Source organism: Salmo salar, chromosome 21 (assembly GCF_965601325.2).
Source record: "Salmo salar chromosome 21, fSalSal1, whole genome shotgun sequence".
In the NCBI taxonomy this organism is placed as follows: domain Eukaryota; kingdom Metazoa; phylum Chordata; class Actinopteri; order Salmoniformes; family Salmonidae; genus Salmo; species Salmo salar.
The window spans coordinates 908,147-929,950 of NC_138311.1; the positions used below are offsets into that span (position 1 = coordinate 908,147).

The window sequence follows — 21,804 nt, forward strand, 5'->3', positions numbered from 1 at the left end:
GTCAATTGGAGGTGTACCTGTGGATGTATTTCAAGGCCTACCTTCAAACTCAGTGCCTCTTTGCATGACATCATGGGAAAATCAAAAGAAATCAGCCAAAAACAATTGTAGACCTCCACAAGTCTGGTTCATCCTTGGGAGCAATTTCCAAATGCCTGAAGGTACCACGTTCATCTGTACAAGCAATAGTATGGAAGTATAAACACCATGGGACCACGCAGCCGTCATACCGCTGTCACGTCCTGACCAGTAATAGGGGTTATTTGTTATTGTAGTTTGGTCAGGACTTGACAGAGGGTATTTGTTTTATGTGGTTTGGGGTGGTCGTTTGTTTAGTAGGTTATTTGATTTATGTATTCCGGGGTTTTTGGGCACTGTTCCTTGTTAGTGTATTTCTATGTTCTGTCTAGTCTTTTGTATTTCTATGTTTTGTTAATTGGGGTTGGACTCTCAATTGGAGGCAGGTGTTTTCTAGTTGCCTCTGATTGAGAGTCCTATATATAGGTATGTGTTTGTTGAGTACTTTGTGGGAGATTGTTCTGTGTATAGCCTTGAGCCGTACCAGCCTGTGATTAGTCGTTGTGTTTTCTTTGTGTACGTGTTTGTTTTGGTTCTCCTTCTTATCCGTTTATAATAAAGAAGATGAGTGCACATTTCCCCGCTGCATTTTGGTCTATATCCGACGACAACCGCTACAACCGCTCAGGAAGGAGAAGCGTTCTGTCTCCTAGAGATGAACGTACTTCGGTGAGAAAAGTGCAAATCAATCCCAGAACAACAGCAAAGGACCTTGTGAAGATGCTGGAGGAAACGGGTATAAAAATATCTATATTCACAGTAAAACAAGTCCTATATCGACAAAATCTGAAAGGCCGCTCAGCAAGGAAGAAGCCACTGCTCCAAAACCGCCATAAAAAGCCAGACTACGGTTTGCAACTGCACATGGGGACAAAGATCGTACTTTTTGGAGAAATGTCCTCTGGTCTGAATAGAATTGCTTGGCCATAATGACTATCGTAATATTTGGAGGAAAAAGGGGGACGCTTGCAAGCCGAAGGATACCATCCCCACCGTGAAGCACGGGGGTGGCAGTATCATGTTGTGCTTTGCTGCAGGAGGGACTGGTGCACTTCACAAAATAGATGGCATCATGAGGTAGGAAAATGATGTGGATATATTGAAGCAACATCTCTAGACATCAGTCAGGAACTTAAAGATTGGTTGCAAATGGGTCTTCCAAATGGACAATGACTCCAAGCATACTTCCAAAGTTGTGACAAAATGGCTTAAGGAGAACAAAGTCAAGGTATTGGAGTTGCAATCACAAAGCACTGACCTCAACCCTATAAAAAATGTGTGGGCAGAACTGAAAAAGAGTGTGCAAGCAAGGAGGCCTACAAACCTGACTCAGTTACACCAGCTCTGTTAGGAGGAATGGGCCAAAATTCACCCAACTTATTGTGGGAAGCTTGTGGAAGGCAACCTGAAGTGTTTGACCCAAGTTAAACTACTTAAAGGCAATGCTACCAAATAGTAATTGAGTGTATGTAAACTTCTGACCCACTGGGAATGTGACGAAATAAATAAAAGCTGAATTAAATCATTCTCTCTACTATTATTCTGACATTTCACATTCTTAAAATAAAGTGGTGATCCTAACTGACCTAAGACAGGGAACTTTTACTAGAATGAAATGTTAGGAATTGTGAAAAACTGAGTTTAAATGTATTTATCTAAGGTGTATGTAAACTTCTGACTTCAACTGCATGTACAAGACCATGTTATGGGAATGCTTTTCTTGGCAAGAACTGGGGAGTTTTTCCAAGATAAAAAATAAACAGAATGGAGCTAAATCCTGGCAAACTCCTAGAGGAAACCTAGTTCAGTCTGCTTTCCACACTGGGAGACAAATTCACCTTTTAGCAGGACAATAATCTAAAACACAAGGCCAAATCTAAACTCAGCAAAAAAAGAAACACCCCTTTTTCAGGACCCTGTCTTTGAAAGATAATTTGTAAAAATCAAAATAACTTCACAGATCTTCATTGTAAAGGGTTTAAACACTGTTTCCCTTGCTTGTTCAATGAACCATAAACAATTAATGAACATGCACCTGTGGAACGGTCGTTAAGACACTAACAGCATACAGACGGTAGACAATTAAGGTCACAGTTATGAAAACGTAGGACACTAAAGAGGCCTTTCTACTGACTCTGAAAAACACCAATAGAAAGATTCCCAGGGTCCCTGCTCATCTGTGTGAACGTGCCTTAGGCATGCTGCAAGGAGGCATGAGGACTGCAGATGTGGCCAGGGCAATAAATTGCAATGTCCGTAGTGTGAGATGCCTAAGACAGCGCTACAGGGAGACAGGACAGACAGCTGATCGTCCTCGCAATGGCAGACCACATGTAACAACACCTGCACAGGATCGGTACATCCAAACATCACACCTGTGGGACAGGTACAGGATGGCAAAAACAACTGCCCGAGTTACACCAGGAACGCACAATCCCTCCATCAGTGCTCAGACTGTCCGCAATAGGCTGAGAGAGTCTGGACTGAGGGCTTGTAGGCCTGTTGTAAGGCAGGTCCTCACCAGACATCACCGGCAACAACGTCGCCTATGGGCACAAACCCAGACAGGACTGGCAAAAAGTGCTCTTCACTGACGAGTTGCGGTTTTGTCTCACCAGGGGTGATGGTTGGATTCGCGTTTATCGTCGAAGGAATGAGCATTACACCGAGGCCTGTACTCTGGAGCGGGATCGATTTGGAGGTGGAGGGTCCGTCATGGTCTGGGGCGGTGTGTCACAGCATCATCGGACTGAGCTTGTTGTCATTGCAGGCAATCTCAATGCTGTGCGTTACAGGGAAGACATCCTCCTCCCTCATGTGGTACCCTTCCTGCAGGCTCATCCTGGCATGGCCCTCCAGCATGACAATGCCACCAGCCATACTGCTCTTTCTGTGTGTGATTTCCTGCAAGACAGGAATGTCAGTGTTTTGCCATGACCAGCGAAGAGCCCGGATCTCAATCACCTGAGCACGTCTGGGACCTGTTGGATCGGAGGGTGAGGGCTAGAGCCATTCCCTCCAGAAATGTCCGGGAACTTGCAGGGGCCTTGGTGGAAGAGTGGGGTAACATCTCACAGCAAGAACTGGCAAATTTGGTGCAGTCCATGAGGAGGAGACGCACTGCAGGACTTAATGCAGCTGGTGTCCACACCAGATACTGACTGTTACTTTTGATTTTGACCCCCCCCACATGTCTGTGGAACTTGTTCAGTTTATGTCTCAGTTGTTGAATCTTGTTTTGTTCATTCAAATATTTACACATGTTAAGTTTGCTGAAAATAAACGCAGTTGACAGTGAGAGGACGTTTCTTTTTTTGCTGAGTTTATTTTGCAGATCCTTACCAAGAAGACAGTGAATGTTCCAGAGTGGCCTCACGAATTTGACTTAAATCTGTGTAAAAATCTATGGCAAGACTTGAAAATGGCTGTTTAACAATGATCAACAACCAACTTGACAGAGCATAAATAAGTTTAAAAAGAATAATGGCCAAATATTGCACAATGCAAGCTTACCCAAAAAGACTCACAGCCGTAATCGCTGCTGGGGTTAACATGTATTGACTCGGGGGTGAATACTTACTAATCAATATATATAAGTGTTTTATTTTTCATTATACATTTTTTTAGCAATTTTGTTCCACTTTGACATTACAGAGTATTTTGTGTAGATCGTTGACAAAAACATACAATTAAATCCATTTTAATCTCACTTGTAACAAAATAAAATATGAAGAAATCCAAGGGGAGTGAATATTTATGATATGCACTAGGTATAGGACACATATTGGTTCCTGAGGAGGATGACAGTGTGTGTTGTACGGTGATATTGATACCTCTTTTTTAGGGCCTCTACGGAGGTTGTCGTTTGAGGGGATTTTAAGTCTGCAGTCTCAGCACTGTGGATGAATACGTTTGTTAAAACCATAGGTCTAAGAGATGATTATATTGAACCTTGGATAATAACACTGATAATGTAGTAAGTAGACCACAATCTTTTAGTAATGATCAGAGGCCGCTGTTTTTTCAGTGAAAGATCCATGAAAATGTGTATTATTAGTATTTCAGGTTTTTTGGGATCTATATACAAGTTGAAGCCAAGATGGGGTGATATATGAGGGAAGGGACTACAGGAGATACAGTATCAGGAAATTAGAGTCTTTACCTGTCAAGAGCCTCATTGGACCGGTATTTGTTCAGAACCACTCTGCCAAAGTTTGGATCCTGGCTAAATGAGAGAAAAGAAGAGGACATGTTGAGAGGCAGTTTCTTGTTATTTGAGCAACCACTACTAATATTTTTTTATTGAACAGTAATGACACAGCAGCCATGTTTAGTCACATCCTAAACGTCTACCACACCCTACAGTAATGATGGGTGGAGGTGTGTGTGTGGTTTGTATGTTTGTTCGTGTGATGCCAGTGTCTCACTCGACTGCTTCGTCCTGATCTGCGTTGCTCCTAATCCAACTTCTGTCCTTTAGCAGAGAAGTCTTCTTCTTGGGGTCCTCAATCGCCTGGCTGGGACTGCTGCCCTTAGCTACAACCACCATAACACCACACCCAGACACAAAACATTGACAAACTGACCTATACATTGATCTTATAGAAAATATTGCAATAGACTGAACAAAAGCAGTACTGCATAATAATGACATAATTATCACAATTGAAAGTGCATAACTATTACTGTTGTCCTATTAATACATCTAACTCAGGGACTGTCTTTGTCTTTCACCTGATTAAGTCATTCTGGTTACTCAACACCGGTTACAATGCTGACCCCTTTGTGAGGTTATGACACTGTGAAACCGCACCCACTGTCAAAATCCACCGAGGAGTTAGGTACCCTGAGCAGCCCCTAATATTTAACTAGTGTCACTGCTGTTCAGTCCTCACACAACGGGCCTTCTGCTATAGCTCCATTAACAAAGCTTAGGGGTGGATTGGGACACAAAACAAGGCTGAATGAATGGACAATTGGAGGAGTGAACACTGGGTGTATAAGTAAAAATCATATGTCTACCACATTGCTGCTAAGAATGTGTGTTAGGAATGTGAAATTCCAGCTGTGTGGCACGGATAATGCTCATATGCTGTGTTATTCTGTATACAGTGCCTAGCAAAAGTCTACAGCCCCTTGCACAGTTTTCACATTTTGCTTCTTTAAATTTCAATCTAGAAAGTTACTACTTTGGGATTTTTTTCCACAGCCTACTCCACAGTTGTAGAAATGTTCTGCAGTTAATACAAAAATAAAAACAAAGAAGTCTTGATTGCAAAAGTCTCCAAACCCCTTGTGGCACACCTAAATATGTTCATGAAAAATCCCACAATTTGTTGAATGAGGTCCATCTGTTTGCAAAATAAATGGTTCTCATTATTTAAGACTGACTTCCCCTGTCTCAGTCCCTCAGTTGGATAGTGAATTTTAAACAATGATTTAACCTCAGAGCCACCAATGATCTTTAGAAGCATGTCTGGGATGCATTTTTTAGACAGGCATAGATCAGGGGAGGTTACGAAATAATTCCAATTCACCGAATATCCCTTTGAGTATTGTCAAGTATGGTAATTCATCTGTGGATGGTGTATCATATACCCAGACACTGCAAAGATCTGGCCATCCTCCCTAACTGAGCTGTGGGGAGAATGGAAACTGCTCAGGGATATCACTATGATGCTTATAGGTCCAATGCAGATGTTTTTATCTCAATTTCAAATCATTTCTGGGTAACAATTAAGTACCTTATTGTGATTGTTTTAAAAAATTGCTTCTTGGCAATGAGTAATAAGCAATTTCACAACCAAGAATTTTGCTAGGACTGTCTCGGGAATGTTCAGAGTGGGTAGGGGAAAACGGAAAACTAGCAGTAGTCAAAACTTTGGACACACCTACTCATTCAAGGGTTTTTCTTTATTTTTGAAAACCTCTGGAATGTGATCAAGAGGAAGATGGATGGTCACAAGCCATCAAAGCTGAGCTGCTTGAATTTCTGCGCCAGGAGTGGCATAAAGTCACCCAACATCAATGTGAGAGACTGGTGGAGAGCATGCCAAGACTCATAAAATCTTTGATTGAAAATCAGGGTTATTCCACAAAATATTGATTTCTGAACTCTTCCTCAGTTAAAACATTAATATTGTGTTGTTTAAAAATGAATATGAACTTATTTTCTTTGCATTATTCGAGGTCTGACAACACTGCGTCTTTTTTGTTATTTTGACCAGTTGTCATTTTCTGCTAATAAATGCTCTAAATGACAATATTTTTATTTGGAATTTTGGAGAAATGTTGTCAGTAGTTTATAGAATAAAACAAACATTTTAATTTGACCCAAACACATACCTATAAATAGTAAAACCAGAGAAACGGATCATTTTACAGTGGTCTCTTGATTTTTTCCATTGCTGAAAATGTGAAGACCTACATAATCAATACATACATTGTTTTTATTTTTTTTATTTAGAACATTAAAAAAAACGTTAACTTAAAAAAAAAAAATTGTAGTTGGTCGTGTACATCAGTAGTGGGATTTTTTATTTATTTAATCCTTTTCATATTAAAATTGAAGGCAGCAAAATGTGAAAACTGTGCAAGGGGTGTGTAGACTTTCACTAGGCACTTTACATAGTTACTTACCGGCACTGGTAGAATAAGACCTCTTAGAGTAGGAATAAGACATGTTGATATTGTCACGTTTGTTGAATCTGGAAAAAAGGGAAATATTCTAAATTCAGTAACCATTATTCATCCACAGTGTGGTGCTATTGGTCACAATATTGTTACTGTATGGCAATAAGGAGCTGTGTTCAAGAACAAGGTAAGCCACTCTACTGGGGTAATATATACATTCAGAGAAACTATAACAATGAGATGACCAGGACATGTCACTGTCACCTGTCATCTTAAGTAACAAATGTGTTGTTATAGAGAAATATATCCAACTCCTACACAAAACCAACCAAGTCTTTAGGGTTATATTTTTTAAATGTATTTCCCATTCTAAATCAACTATTATGACAGCTGACTTGCTTTAAATAATGTTTACCATCTTGATAACATTGTCCCACAAGCAGTAGTAGTAACACCAATGACGGTAACACCAATGACAAATTTGAGCTTTTTTTTGGTAACCAATTATGTACTTTTTTTGGTCTCTTTTTGTGGGGGGGCGTGGTGTTACAGGTACAGAAACGATCAAAGATTAACCAAAACCCCCAGCCCTCATTCCCCATCCATCCGCCCGCATCCTCCCTTCCCACCCGGAAACCATGTTTCCCATGTTGATAGATTGAGAGATTCAAGGGGCTATCATCGTTAAGTAACATAATAGATGCAAAGCATTGAATATTTAAATTCATGCACTTCAAAATAAATGTTATAACTATGCCCCAGAAGCATTCAACTGCAGGGCTCTCCCACATCATATGACGGAACGTGCCTACCTGATTGAGGGGACACTGAACAGTTGGGAGTTGGGGCCAATTTCATTGTAAAACATTTTCTTGGTGTTAAATAGTCTGTGAACAAACTTAAAATATATAAATTGGTGATTCGGATTACGGGATGCCAAGGTCATATTTTTCCATATTCTGTTCCAGTTAAAGGATTGTTTAGATTCAATTAGATCTGTGGACCATACCTTTTTAAATGGCTAACATTCCAAAAGTTCTTTATATATTATAGAGATCAGTTCTTTCAGGAGCCATCATTGGATGGTTCAGTAGTTTATTTATTTATTAACTTTTATTTATTCAGGGGAAACCAATTCAGACCAGGGTCTCATTTTCAATGGTACCCTGAGGACATAAAATAAAAAATAAACTGCAAGATACAAGATAGAATAACAAGATACAATAACAAGTACATTACATTAGAACATCACAAACATCACAGGCATCATAAACAAACTATTAAAGTCATCAATCAAAACAATTGCACACCTCGGTGAACTCATTTATCATCAGGGTTTTAAAACTGCCCTAATGGCAACAGGGAATTCAAATGTAATTCATTTTGTAAGTGATTCCAAAAACGTGGAATGTTAAAACTAAAAGCGGATTTACCTAGTGCGGTGGAGATGTGAGGACCAGACAACCTTTGGATACAGGATACAGTGACGCGTATTAAAACTATCACCTGTGATATAGCCAAGGATGTTATAGTACATGGCATCCAAAGGTTTAAGAGTAGTGGCTGTTTCATTCCAATAAATGGTGTCCCCGTAGTCAAGAACTGGCGGGAAAGTTGCCTGTACAATCTGCCCCCTGCTGTTCAGGGAGAGGCATTATCTATTTCTATAAAATAAGCCTACTTTAAATCTCAGCTTCTTAAATAGCTCATCCGTATGTTTTATAAATGTCAAATTACTTTAAATCCCAAATCCCAGATATTTATAGGTGGGAAGCTGCTCGATGAAAGAGCCATCCAATGCATAAATGTGTAAGCCATCTGAAATATTTCTACGAGAATTAAAAAGCAGCATACATTTAGTTTTTCTCACATTAAGTACCAATTTTAAATCAACATAGCCTGGTCAGCCTTAGGGGCAATAGTGTACAAAACAGCGTCATCTGCATATAGATTAATGTAACACATTTTTGCAGATTGTCACGTCCTGACCAGTAATAGGGGTTATTTGTTATTATAGTTTGGTCTGGACGTGTCAGGGGGTGTTTGTTTCATGTGGATTGGGCTATGTATTTAGGTAGAGGGGTATTTGTTTTATATGGTTCGGGGTGTGTGTGTATGTAGAGGGGTGTTGGATTTATGTGTTCCGGGGTTTTTGGTTTATGTTCTTGTTTTGTATTCTAGGGTTTCTATGTTGTGTATTTCTTTGTTGGCCTGGTGTGGCTCTCAATCAGGAACAGCTGTACATCGTTGTTTCTGATTGAGAGTCATACTTAGGGAGCCTGTTTTCCCACCTGTCCCTTTGTGGGAGATTGTTTTTTGCATTGCTGTTTTGGATAGCCTGCGAAACTGTCGTACTGTCGTTTCTTGTTTTTTTTCGTGTTCACATATAAATAAAATAATGATGAGCACGCAACCCACTGCGCCTTGGTCTAATCCCTTCGACTACCGTGACACAGATAGACCAATATTATTTATATAAATAGTAAAGAGGACAGGTCCCAAAATCGACCCCCATGGGACACCTTTAGTAATATCAAGGTAATTTGACTTGACACCATCAGAAAGCACACACTGTGTCCTATCTGACAAATAGTTCCCAAACCACTTGCAAGACACCTGGTCAAGGCCCATTTCAGACAATCTTTGAATGACTAGGTGATGGTCAACAGTATCAAAGGCCTTGGATAGGTGTAAAAATATGGCAGCACAGTGATACCTATGATCTAAGGAATTTTATATAAAATTTAAGACAAGCATAGCTGCTGAAATGGTTCTATGTCCAGGTCTAAAACCAAACTGGTACGCATTAAGAATACCATTTGATGTTTAAAAAGTTTGCCAGTGATTCTAATATTTTTGCAAGACAAGATAGTTTAGAAATTGGGCAGTAGTTATCTAGGTCAGAAGGAGCCCCGCCTTTGTAAAGGGAGAGGACATGCGCCACCTTCCAGATCTTAGGGACCTGGAAGCAATGTTTAAATAAAAAATGTGGGTCCAAGGTTCTCCAATGAGGGGGGAAGAAAGCTGCAGTAGAAAGGGATCAAGCAAATCAGCTACCAAGATCAGGGTCATTTTTTCACATTTCAGATCATTGAGGATTTTCATAAATGGGTTGCAAATGGGATGCAAATGCCACTCCAGTTGAAGAATGACCCAGAGACAATGAACATTTTTCATTTTGCTGTAACATCAGGCAGCCCAACTACACAACACACACACGACAGGCCAAACTATCTGTCTGCACTGTAGTATGTCGACATAGGCAGAATTTGTTCTTCAGATAGAAACCCTTGTCCACACTATGTTGTTGTACCAACAGTGCCAACTGCCAGTGCTCTCTAATCCCTGACTCACCAGTTAAACCCGCAAACCTGTTTGTCTTGCTCTGCCCCTAAAGAGTGAGACACAGACACACCCTGAACGACACACCTTTCCTATACACACCTTTGAAAGTAGAACACAGAGCTGCACATAAGCAACATTCCTCGGGCCGTTCATGATTAGGATTATACTCTCTCCCACTAACACCCACATTATTCGGTGCGAGCACAACCTTGACAAAACATTAGCAAGCATTTCATTAGCAAGCCTGTATCAGAGCTGGGAAGTATAGTATCTGCCCAGAGCCATATACTTCTATATATACGGCTCTGTATCTGCCTATAGAGCAGAAATATGAATAAATAAAAACTACTGTTAATCTTTTTTAACCACTAATTATTGAATAGTGATTGATGGATTGGTTATTGTATCTCATACAGCTAATGTCAATCTAGAGGTGGCACTGAGATCCAGAGTAGATTAAGTTGTGGTACTCATTTCTAATGCATAACCAGTTTGATTCCAAGCAAAGGACTCCAGCTGTGCTTCATAACTTTCGAAAGAAAAAGTATCCTGCCTGTGCTGTGTTGCCAACTCATACGATCATTGTCATGCCTGGCAAGACAGCATCACAGACAGATCAGGGACCAGGTCAGTAAATTTAGCATTCCCAGTTTTAAACAACAAGGATAGGAAAACCAGCATCTAAGCTTGACGACTGATAATACACTCAGATCAGATCTCCAGGTGGGTGAGAATGCTTTCACGCTTCTGAAAACACAAACATTCTAACCATAACGATGCCCTGATGATGTGATTATAACTGAATGCCAAAATGGCCTTCATGTCTGTCCCAATAACCAGATGGAATTCAGTTATTTCTAACAATATGCTGTTCAGAGAATAAAAAAACTGATAGTAATTCTCCTGTTTCAGATTCAATAGTTGCTTTATCAACTAATTGATCATTACTGTGTAGCTTGTTGGCCAGGAAACGACTAGGACGATTATCATGAAATTAACGGATGAGTCTAACTTGATGGATGGCAAATTGTGCTCTCTGTCTAATCAATAAAGTAAGTTCTGTCTTGACTTTGGAAAGAGAAATAGCAATCTTTCAAATAGTAGTAGCCAACCCTTTCTGTTGTCGAGTGTTGAGAGCTGCCATGTTCCCACAGGTGAATTGTGAATGGACAGATTATGCTAGCTGCTGGAGCGAAATAGGCCTGCTAGTTGTTCCTTGTAATAACTTAATATAGTGTTATATGTTGATAATTATTTTAAAATAAGTCTGTTAATTCATAGTTATTTTGCAACAGAAAGCCATGAGCAAGCCACATGTTCCAATGCATGCCACCCGAAACGGAAACCAAGATCAGGGTCATTTCTTCACATTTTTGCTAACTGAGGAGTTTCATAAATCTGTTGCAAATGGATGCAAATGCTACCAATTCCAGAATGACCCAGAGACAATGGACATTTTTTATTTTGCTGTAACATGACGTAGCCCAACTACACAACACACACACGACAGGCCAAACTATCTGTCTGTACTGTAGTATGTCGACATAGGCAGAATTTGCTCTTCAGATAACAACCCTTGTCCACACTATGTTGTTGTACCAACAGTGCCAACTGCCAGTGCTCTCTAATCCCTGACTCACCAGTTAAACCCGCAAACCTGTCCGTCTTGCTCTGCCCCTAAAGAGTGAGACACAGACACACCCTGAACGACACACCTTTCCTATACACACCTTTGAAAGTAGAACACAGAGCTGCACATAAGCAACATTCCTCGGGCCGTTCATGATTAGGATTATACTCTCTCCCACTAACACCCACATTATTCGGTGCGAGCACAACCTTGACAAAACATTAGCAAGCATTTCATTAGCAAGCCTGTATCTGGCCTGGGAAGTACAGTATCTGCCCAGAGCCATATAATTCTATATATACGGCTCTGTATCTGCCTATAGAGCAGGAATATAAATAAATAAAAACTACTGTTAATTTTTTTATCCAGTAATTATTGAATAGTGATTGATGGATTGGTTATTGTATCTCATACAGCTAATGTCAATCTAGAGGTGGCACTGAGATCCAGAGTAGATTATGTTGTGGTACTCATTTCTAATGCATAACCAGTTTGATTCCTAGCAAAGGACTCCAGCTGTGCTTCATAACTTTAGAAAGAAAAAGTATCCTGCCTGTGCTGTGTTGCCAACTCATACGGTCATTGTCATGCCTGGCAAGACAGCATCACAGACAGATCAGGGACCAGGTCAGTAAATGTACCATTCCCAGTTTTAAACAACAAGGATAGGAAAACCAGCATCTAAGCTTGACGACTGATAATACACTCAGATCAGATCTCCAGGTGGGTGAGAATGCTTTCACGCTTCTGAAAACACAAACATTATAACCATAAGGATGCCCTGATGATGTGATTATGACTGGGATTGGCATAGATTGGCACAGACAGGTCGGTAGTGTTTCATGTTCACGAACATTCTACTGGCTTATTGACATGGGCAAGTGTCAATAGCAAAGCATGCTCTAACTCTGTCATATCCCTGTTGCCTCCAATTCTACATTTCACATGAGGTAAGAACAGACTGCTGCTACGATTTGAGATTGATTAACAGCTCACATTATGAATATAGAGATTTTAAAAAAGCTTTGCAATAGGCATTATCTATAGATCATTTTAAGAAATTAGACTATATTTTCAAATTTCATGTCAATGTAAAAATATGTACATATTATTATTTATAGTCCGTGTATAAGACTCTCATAACCCATTTAAATGCTCTGACAAATACATTCACACATGCAGATCATTGTGTGAACATATTCATTCAATACTTTCAATTCTTACTCTTTCAATACAACATACTTTTCTCATAGCACATTATCTCAACACAATAGCCTATGTTACAACGAACAACATGCATTCAAATCCTCTCGGATATACGAATAACGTATAACAAAACGTACATTTGTCTTTACATACCTCCAGGCTTATGTTACTGAATCAAAAGCACTGACTATGCGTATATGATTGGGCAGAGAGACAGGCTACATACCCCTGGAAGCTGAAAGCTGGTCCGCTCACGCGACAGATATTCAAAAGTTTGACTAGCGCCTAGGTACTCTTACAAGTCTATCAGTCACTAGTTTAGTCACTTGTTATTACGCCTTTCTTTATTCTCTATCCCTGTTTTTGACCTCCAGGGAGGGGACACCAAACTGGCCAATGGCACACGAGGGTGTGGCCTCAGAGACATCTCTTTCGTTCTTTCTTTATTTCTTTCATCATCATCGCACTCCACTGATTGCTGTATGTGTTGTTTGGGGTTTCACAGAGAATGGAATCAGCTAGGTGGAGTAGAGTAGGAGGGACACCTCTAAGTTCACCAGCTTTTGCTTCAACAGGAATGTATGAGAAGCATAGCCTACAGTGGACCATTTTTCATGTTTTATATCATACAAGATATTTGAACACCTGCCATCAACTAAATTAACTATCTTGTGAGGCAAGAAATACAGATACCAGATATGTTCTGCGGTAGTAGTGGCACTAGCATCAATTCTTTGTAGGATAATAATTTCTTACTATATCTATGTAATAGACCCTGTGATAGACTAGTGTTCTGTCCAGGTGGTGAATTTATACATCAAGCTGCCTCACAGAACAGAAAAAGGAGGTAGCCAAGGCTTGTGCAAGGCTACTTACTACTTATATCTACTGTATGTAATACAGTACATAGGGCTAGTACCTTGCTTCAGGTTTTCATTACACTGTTCTGGCGACTGCAGTGATGCACTGCAACTGGTCCGTCAGACGCTGACGCAACTTCGGCAGCAGCAACTGGCCCTTCCGACAACGACGCACCTTCGGCAGCAGGAACTGGCCCTTCCAACAAAGATGCAACTTCGGCAGCTGCATCAGGTCCTGATCAACACGCACTGCATTCCTGTGATCATCCTCGGAGCCGGTGTATTTATTAGAGGTACCCCTCGCTCTTTTGTTTGGGTCTCAACCCTGTGTTTTGTATACGTGTCTCTTTGGTTTTTGTCCCCATGCCTTTACATGGCACGCTGTAATTGGGTAAAAAAAAAAAAAAATATTACACATTCCTGCGCCTGTCTCCCGATCCATTTACATTACATTTAAGTCATTTAGCAGACGCTCTTATCCAGAGCGACTTACAAAATGGTGCATTCACCTTATGATATCCAGTGGAACAACCACTTTACAATAGTGCATCTAAATCTTTTAAGGGGGGGGGGGGGGTTAGAAGGATTACTTTATCCTATCCTAGGTATTCCTTAAAGAGGTGGGGTTTCAGGTGTCTCCGGAAGGTGGTGATTGACTCCGCTGTCCTGGCGTCGTGAGGGAGCTTGTTCCACCATTGGGGTGCCAGAGCAGCGAACAGTTTTGACTGGGCTGAGCGGGAACTGTGCTTCCTCAGAGGTAGGGGGGCCAGCAGGCCAGTGGTGGATGAACGCAGTGCCCTTGTTTGGGTGTAGGGCCTGATCAGAGCCTGATCAGATCGATCCCTTCGTACCAACGTGACATAATGAGAATGTGTGATGCAAACAAGCCAGGACAGCCAAAGGTATTTATGAAAGTACAATCCCCGCTTGAGAAAACAAAATCACCAATACACAAGCGCTCCTCAAACATTTCACACCCTTGCAGTCAATTTTTTGGCATAGGGGAGAGGGGCTGTTAGTGTACTCTTCTAGCCTATTATTTCTATTGTTGGCAGTGCTTGTCTACTTAACATCAGAACTGTAGGTGCTCATACACAACAATACATTTATTTTTCCTTTATTTAACTAGGCAAGTCAGTTAAGAACAAATTCTTATTTTCAATGACGGCCTAGGAACAGTGGGTGAACTGCCTTGTTCAGGGGCAGAACGACAGATTTTTACCTTGTCAGCTCGGGGATTTGATCTTGCAACCTTTCAATTACTAGTCCAGCGCTCTAACCACTAGGCTACCTGCCACCCCTACATGACTAGATGGTCTACAATTTAACCCTAACACTCTACAAGTTAAGCCCACCTCAAACTTTTCACTGACTTGAGTGTAACAAAACACATACCAGTCTATGCTACCCTTTTTCATTTACAGATTAACATGGCTTCTTGTATGTTTACACATCCTTATGGTCTGTCTTCATGTCTTTCCAGGAGACTTGCAGTACAAACAAATCTTCCACAAGAGGTCAAGGCAGTGGGTGGTGAAGAAAGTGTACGAGCCCAAAACCCACCACTTCAGGCAGAAAGGACAAGATGGTGGTCTATTAGCACCCAACATCACCACAGCGCCAAAGACTGCTAAACCAGCTGCCATTACCCAACACAAGATGAGGTTAACCAGCTGAAGAACATTCAGGACCCTGACTGGAACATTCAGCCATCACAACATCCATATTCAGTTAGACTGATGTTGTAGTATAATATAGAATAATACTCCAACTGCATTGTGGTATAGCTATTGCTAACTCTTGTACATATGCATATAATGGAGTTTTCTATAATATTTTTTAGTGTACTGACTAAATGAGTCATGTGACGGAATGAGTCCAGCTGCATCAGAAACCAATAAAATGTTTACTTCAACTCCTGGATCAACAACAGCTACCAACTAGCTACCAACAGCTAGCTTCCAACAGCAAAACCACTTACTTGTATGTCATTTGCCCTCTTGGTCCAGTGGGTCTAAGCTGCCGCCGCCAGGTGATCGTTGAGGTTCTGAAGAACGTCTACAGCATCCCTCTATCCATATGTGCTTTGAAACTTCGATTGTCTGTCACACACACAATCCATGGGGTCTGCAGTGACCCTCTCCAGTAACAACTGTCCACGATCTAATTAATTGCAGCACAGACATTCTTCTTTCTGTCAGCATGGCTAGAAAGCACCCGCATTTGCAGCACCAGTCGGAGTCTGACCGTGGCTCCCCAGGATCTGGATCAGCGCCGGCGACAGCTCCTCATTTGAGCCTCTTCAGTGTATTCCGGCTCAAATGAATAGGGCTGTAGTTAAGATTTGTGCTAATTTTAATTCTAATTTTTTTCCTCAGATGGTTCCCAAATGTAAAGAAATGGTGGTCATACTTGTCTTGGTCAGTCAGTTGACTGTTTGTCAATATTATAATTGCAAACCAACATGAAGTTAAGGCCACCAAAAGTAGAGAAGACATGATGAGGAATAAAATTCCACATAGAAGTGGGTCTTCTTAGGAATTGCTTTATCCAATTGATCTTAAAAGTATTATTTAAGGTAGTAAAGTCCAGAAAATTCAGACCACATTACAACAGTTTTTCTAATGTAATGGGTACGGTTTCTCCACAGAAAGTTGAAAAGCATCTGGTTTATCTCCTTGCTTATTTTACTGTCAAAATATAAAGATAGAGCACCATATGTTAGTCTAGAGATACCTTCAGCCTTGGTTATTAGGACTCTTCCTTTTAAAGATAAGTCCCTCTGTAGCCATTGATTTAGCTGCTTCTGTTTTTTTAATGAGGGTTAAAATTTAGTAAGCCTCTAGACTTCTGATGCTTTGTAATGGTTATGCCTAAATATTTAAGTTCTTCTTTTACTGGAATACCATAATATGAAGGTGTCACACAATCTTTGACAGCCATGAGTTCACATTTATTAATGTTAAGATATAGACCAGACGCTTTGGAAAAGGATTGTATCACATTGATCGATATGGGAATTTGGTTAGCATCTTTCAGATAAAGTGTTGTATCGTCAGCCAGCTGGCTTATAATAATTTCTTTACCAGCTATGGAAATACCTTGTACAGGACTATTATTTAAAGAATTTTTAAGAAGTTGGGTGATTAATAAAAACAGGTACGGAGAGATAGGACAACCATGCCTAATTCCTCTCTTTAACTCAAATCTAGGTGAGGTGCCATATTTCAATTTGATAGAGCTGTTACCATTTGTATAGAGAGTCTTAATAGCCTTACAGAAAAACTCCCCAAGCCAAGTCTCTCAATGGAGTTGTCACGGGTATCGTAGGGATTAGACCAAAATGCAGCGGGAACATGTAAACTCATCTTCTTATTTTATTCAAGAAGGAAAACAAAAGAAACACGTATACAAAAAACAACAAACGACACTAAACAGTCCCGTCAGGTGCACGAACACAAAACAGGAAACAACTACCCACAAATCCCATAGAAAAAAGACCCCTACTAAATAGGACCTTCAATTAGAGGAAACGATGAACAGCTGCCTCCAATTGAAGGTCAAAACGATAAACTAGACATAGAAATAGAAAAAATAGAAAATGAACATAGAAATACAAAACATAGAACACAACCCAAAAACCCCGACAACACAAAACAAACACACCCCTGCCACGTAATGACCAAACTACAATAACAAATAACCTCTTTAACTGGTCAGGACGTGACAGGAGTGGAAGAGGAACTGATGCTCTACTGTGTCAAATGCTTTATAAAAATCTAAAAATAATATGAAGCTATCCTCGGTTATTAGGTCTGAATAGTCAAGTATGTCTAATACTAGTCTGACATTGTTAGAAATATGTCTGTTCCTCATAAAGTGTGTGTTTCATCAATGATTGCATCCAGGACTTCTTTAATTCTTTTTAGAGTGAAATTTCTCAAGTCTAAAGAAATAAGATGAATTCTGTTCTCCCTCCTCAATCAATTTTTTCCTAGATCTAATAAAGGCTCCTTCTGCTTTTAATCTATATATATTATCCAGTTTATTTTGTAACTCAATCAGTTTCATCTTCTCCTCCCCCGATGGGCCGGCTGGGGACCTCTGAGAAAGGGAAGTTATCTTAATGATCACCTTTTCCTCCTCAGCTCTTCTGGTTTAGCAAGATTACTACTATATTTTCTAAGGTATTTGGACACCTCAAATTTAAAGAGCTCCCAGTTCTTGCAATAATATTTTTCTTCACAAGCCCTTTCCCAAAAGTGTGAAAGCAGCTCTTTAAACTCAAACTTAACTATATCATTATTTAATAATGAGCTATTTAGCTTCCAGTAGGATGCTCTACCAAGGTTAGTATCAGAGGTAAATATTTTGATATCAATGTAAATGGCCCTATGGTCTGTGAGGGGAGTAGTACAAATATTTGTAGTAACACACTCACTATCAATACATTTGGATATAAGCCAAAAATCTATTCTCGATTGTCTGGAACCTGTTTTGTTACTCCAAGTGAATGATCTATCGGCCGGAAACCTCTCTCTCCATATATCAGTAAGATCAAACTTTTCCATAAAAAGTATTAAACCCAAATTCTGATTGGTTGGCCTACCTGGGGGCCATCTATCAGTTGAATTATCTATAGTAATGTTAAAGTCCCCTCCTATCAATAATAACGAATTCGGAAATTTAGATAACCAATGAAGTATATGTTTTTCTATAGATTCAAGCAACTCATCATTCTCATGTTTGGTGTTTTGTACCCGCAGAAGTTTACAGTAATGAGCGTAATGTCATTGTAACTGATCACAGGACAAATAAAGTGACCAAAGGGATCACATTCCGAGTGTAGAATATTACCACCAAAGGTATTTTTCATTGTAGTGACACCAGCGGAGTGTTCAGATCCACGGGAAAGCCAAATATCGTTGCCCCACTGTGACCTCCAGAAGTTGGCATCAGCCGAAATTGACTGAGACTCTTGAAAAAAGCAAAAATCTGTTCGAAATTCTTTAGCAAATAAAAATAAGGCCTTGCGCTTCACATTGTTTCGTAACCCCCTAGCATTAAGAGAAACTATAGACAAAGACAAAACAACAAAGATTATATAAAAGTATAAACTGTAGTAGGATGAGTCAAAGACGTAGGGACAGTGAACGTAAGCAATAAGGAACCGAGATCTGCACCATTTAAGTCAATTTAAAGTGAAAATAGCTTATTCCATAAACTTTGAGCTAGATGTTATCTGGCTTTTGAAATTCAACTCAACTGAAAATTATGTTCAAGACCAAACCAAGGGTTCTTGTAGTAAGAGAGACTAAAAACCCTCTTTAGTGTAATCAGGAACTATTCTGACAAATAAAATACAAAATAATTATTGAAATAAAAGGATACCTACTATTTTAAGTGCATATGAAAACTGATCATAAAAAAAAATTGAATAGAAAATGTTTTACATATACACGTTAACTAAATAGAACAATAACCGTGTAAAGTCAGAGCAGACCTGTATGCCCTTTAAAATAGTATCTTAGTTACTGTATACATAAAAAATAAATACAGCTTTCAGTCTTCTTCGTATGTTTGTAAACAAAATAGGCCTTCTGGTCATACAAGAACAAACAAATAAATTGAAGTACCTGAGTATTCTGAAAAATAGTCACCTGATGCTTGTTTGGTAAAGTTAAACAATACAAGGAAAATGAGAATACCATGGCCGAAACCATCAATCTGTTCCTTCTGGTGAGATTTTAGGGAGGAATATGGATTTCTGAACTGTTGATGAAACCTCGTCCTCCGATGAAATAAGCAGCCTTTCCCTCATTTCGTGCTTTCTTGATCATTGGCCACAACTTGTTCCTTCTTTCTATGTCCTCCGGGCTGAGTTGCTCGGCGAAACGCAGACCATGGCTCTGAAGGAAGACGTTCTTCCTAGCAGCTTTCCAGACAGCATCCCTGTAGAATCTGGCAGTGGAGAGGATGATGATAACCCTTGGTCTTGAATCGTTTTGCTGTTGCTTCTTGCCGAGGCGATGCACAACGTCGATGATATCACCAACTTTGTTCTTCTCTGCAGGCATAACTTCTTGGCAGATGCGGATAGCCTCTCCTCGCATATCTTCATTCTCCACCTTTGGCACGCCGTATAGTCTCAGGTTCCATCTTCTTGTGTATTGTTCCAGACGTCTATGGTAGACATTCTTATTTTTCCACCTTTTCCACACTTTTTTTCAACTTTTGCCACTCTCATTTTCACATCCTTGATTTCACCACATGCAAACTCCAGTCTTTATCAAGCCTTCGATAACCATGGTGTTCGCGCTTACCATTTTCTCAATGGCGTCAGACCTGGAGTTGATGAGTAAGGAGAGGGTAGCCACGATGTCAGAGTTCATGTTAGGTTTTTTTGGAGGGTGGAGGTTTGCACGGAGTAACTGGTAAAGAGGGGAACTCGTCATCTTCAACAGCATTCACGTACTGTAGTTATGGCAGTTGTCTAGTTATGGCGGTTGTCTATTTCTCTCTTGTTGATTAGCAATAGAACGGCTAGCTTCTTCCTTTCTTTTTTGTCATGACTTCGCATGGACATGCCAAAATAAATGATCCAATTCTTATTCCAGTCACAGGAAAGTTCTTATATCTTGAACAAATAAAAACAGTAAACTTGTTTTTTTCACAATCTTTCTGAAGTTTGGTGCGGAGCTTGGTAAAAAAAAGTGTCTGTTCAAGCCGCCATCTTGGCACCTCGCCAAAAATAAAATTAAACCATCTAGTGTGCAGCGAAATGACAACACAATGTGAAATACAGGTAGCCTAGTCAAATAATTAACATCCAAACACATTAACCGTTACTCTCTCACAGGAATTCCACTAATGGTCCGTATGTAGCCAAACGTAGCTGCTGCTCATGTTGGTATCTGTACCTATGGCGCAAAAGCCATGACAGGGAGACATAGTGGAGTGGTAACGTGCGTGAAAGCAGTTGTTCCCGACGCCACTTGGGTACACTGCAGCATCCACCGTGAGGCTCTTGCTGCCAAAGGAATGCCTGACAGCTTGAAATACGTTTTGGACACTACAGTGAAAATGGTTAACTTTGTTATACAAGGCCCCTGATTTCTCGTGTATTTTCTGCACTATGCAATGTAACGTTTTTACAACATACAGAAGTGCGCTGGTTAACAAGGGGCAAAGTATTGACACGTTTTTTTTTAAATTGAGAGACAAGCTTAAAGTTTTTTGTACTGACCATAATTTTCACTTGTCTGAATGCTTGCATGATGACGAGTTTCTCACACAACTGGCCTATCTGGGTGATATTTTTTCTCACCTGAATGATCTGAATCTAGGATTACAGGGACTCTCCGCAACTATATTCAATGTGCGGGACAAAATTGAGGCTATGATTAAGAAGTTGGAGCTCTTCTCTGTCTGCATTAACAAGGACAACACACAGGTCTTTCCATCATTGTATGATTTTTGTGTGCAAATGAACTTAAGTTTATGGACAATGTGAAATGTGATATAGCGAAGCACCTGAGTGAGTTGGGTGCGCAATTACGCAGGTACTTTCCTGAAACGGATGACACAAACAACTGGATCCGTTATCCCTTTCATGCCCTGCCTCCAGTTCACTTACTGATATCTGAACAAGAGAGCCTCATCGAAATTGCAACAAGCGGTTCTGGGAAAATTTTATTTAGCCTCTCTGGCGCAGGTGTGCCGCTAGCGACCCACTTCGACAACATCCGGTGAAATTGCAGAACGCCAAATTCAAATTACAGAAATAGTAATAATAAGCATTCATGAAAATACAAGTGTTATACATCGGTTAAAAGATAAACTTCTTGTTAATCCAGCCACTTTGTCAGATTTAAAAAAGGCTTTACAGCAAAAGCATACCATGCGATTATCTGAGGACAGCGCCCCGCTTACAAAAGCATACAAACATTTTCCAACAAAAGTCAGAAATAGCGATAAAATGAATCACTTACCTTTGAAGATCTTCCTGTGGTTGCAATCAGAAGGGTCCCAGTTACATAATAAATGGTTGTT

At 40.1% G+C, this 21,804-nt stretch overlaps 1 protein-coding gene across 4 annotated transcripts in view; it reads right to left on the bottom strand.

The window, feature by feature from the left end:
* Window positions 1-13,275, bottom strand: part of scel (sciellin) — a 32,497-nt gene extending 19,222 nt beyond the window's left edge. For all 4 annotated transcript variants that reach the window (XM_014163772.3, XM_014163771.3, XM_014163770.3 and 1 more), the window contains exons 1-5: window positions 13,119-13,275; window positions 6,718-6,785; window positions 4,506-4,614; window positions 4,241-4,303; window positions 3,912-3,974 (exon numbers count right to left, since the gene is read on the bottom strand). In XM_014163772.3, coding sequence (XP_014019247.1) covers window positions 3,912-3,974; window positions 4,241-4,303; window positions 4,506-4,614; window positions 6,718-6,760 — 278 coding nt within the window. In that variant the 5' untranslated portion in view covers window positions 6,761-6,785; window positions 13,119-13,275. The remainder of the gene's footprint in view (window positions 1-3,911; window positions 3,975-4,240; window positions 4,304-4,505; window positions 4,615-6,717; window positions 6,786-13,118) is intronic.
* Between the last annotated feature and the right edge of the window lie 8,529 nt (window positions 13,276-21,804).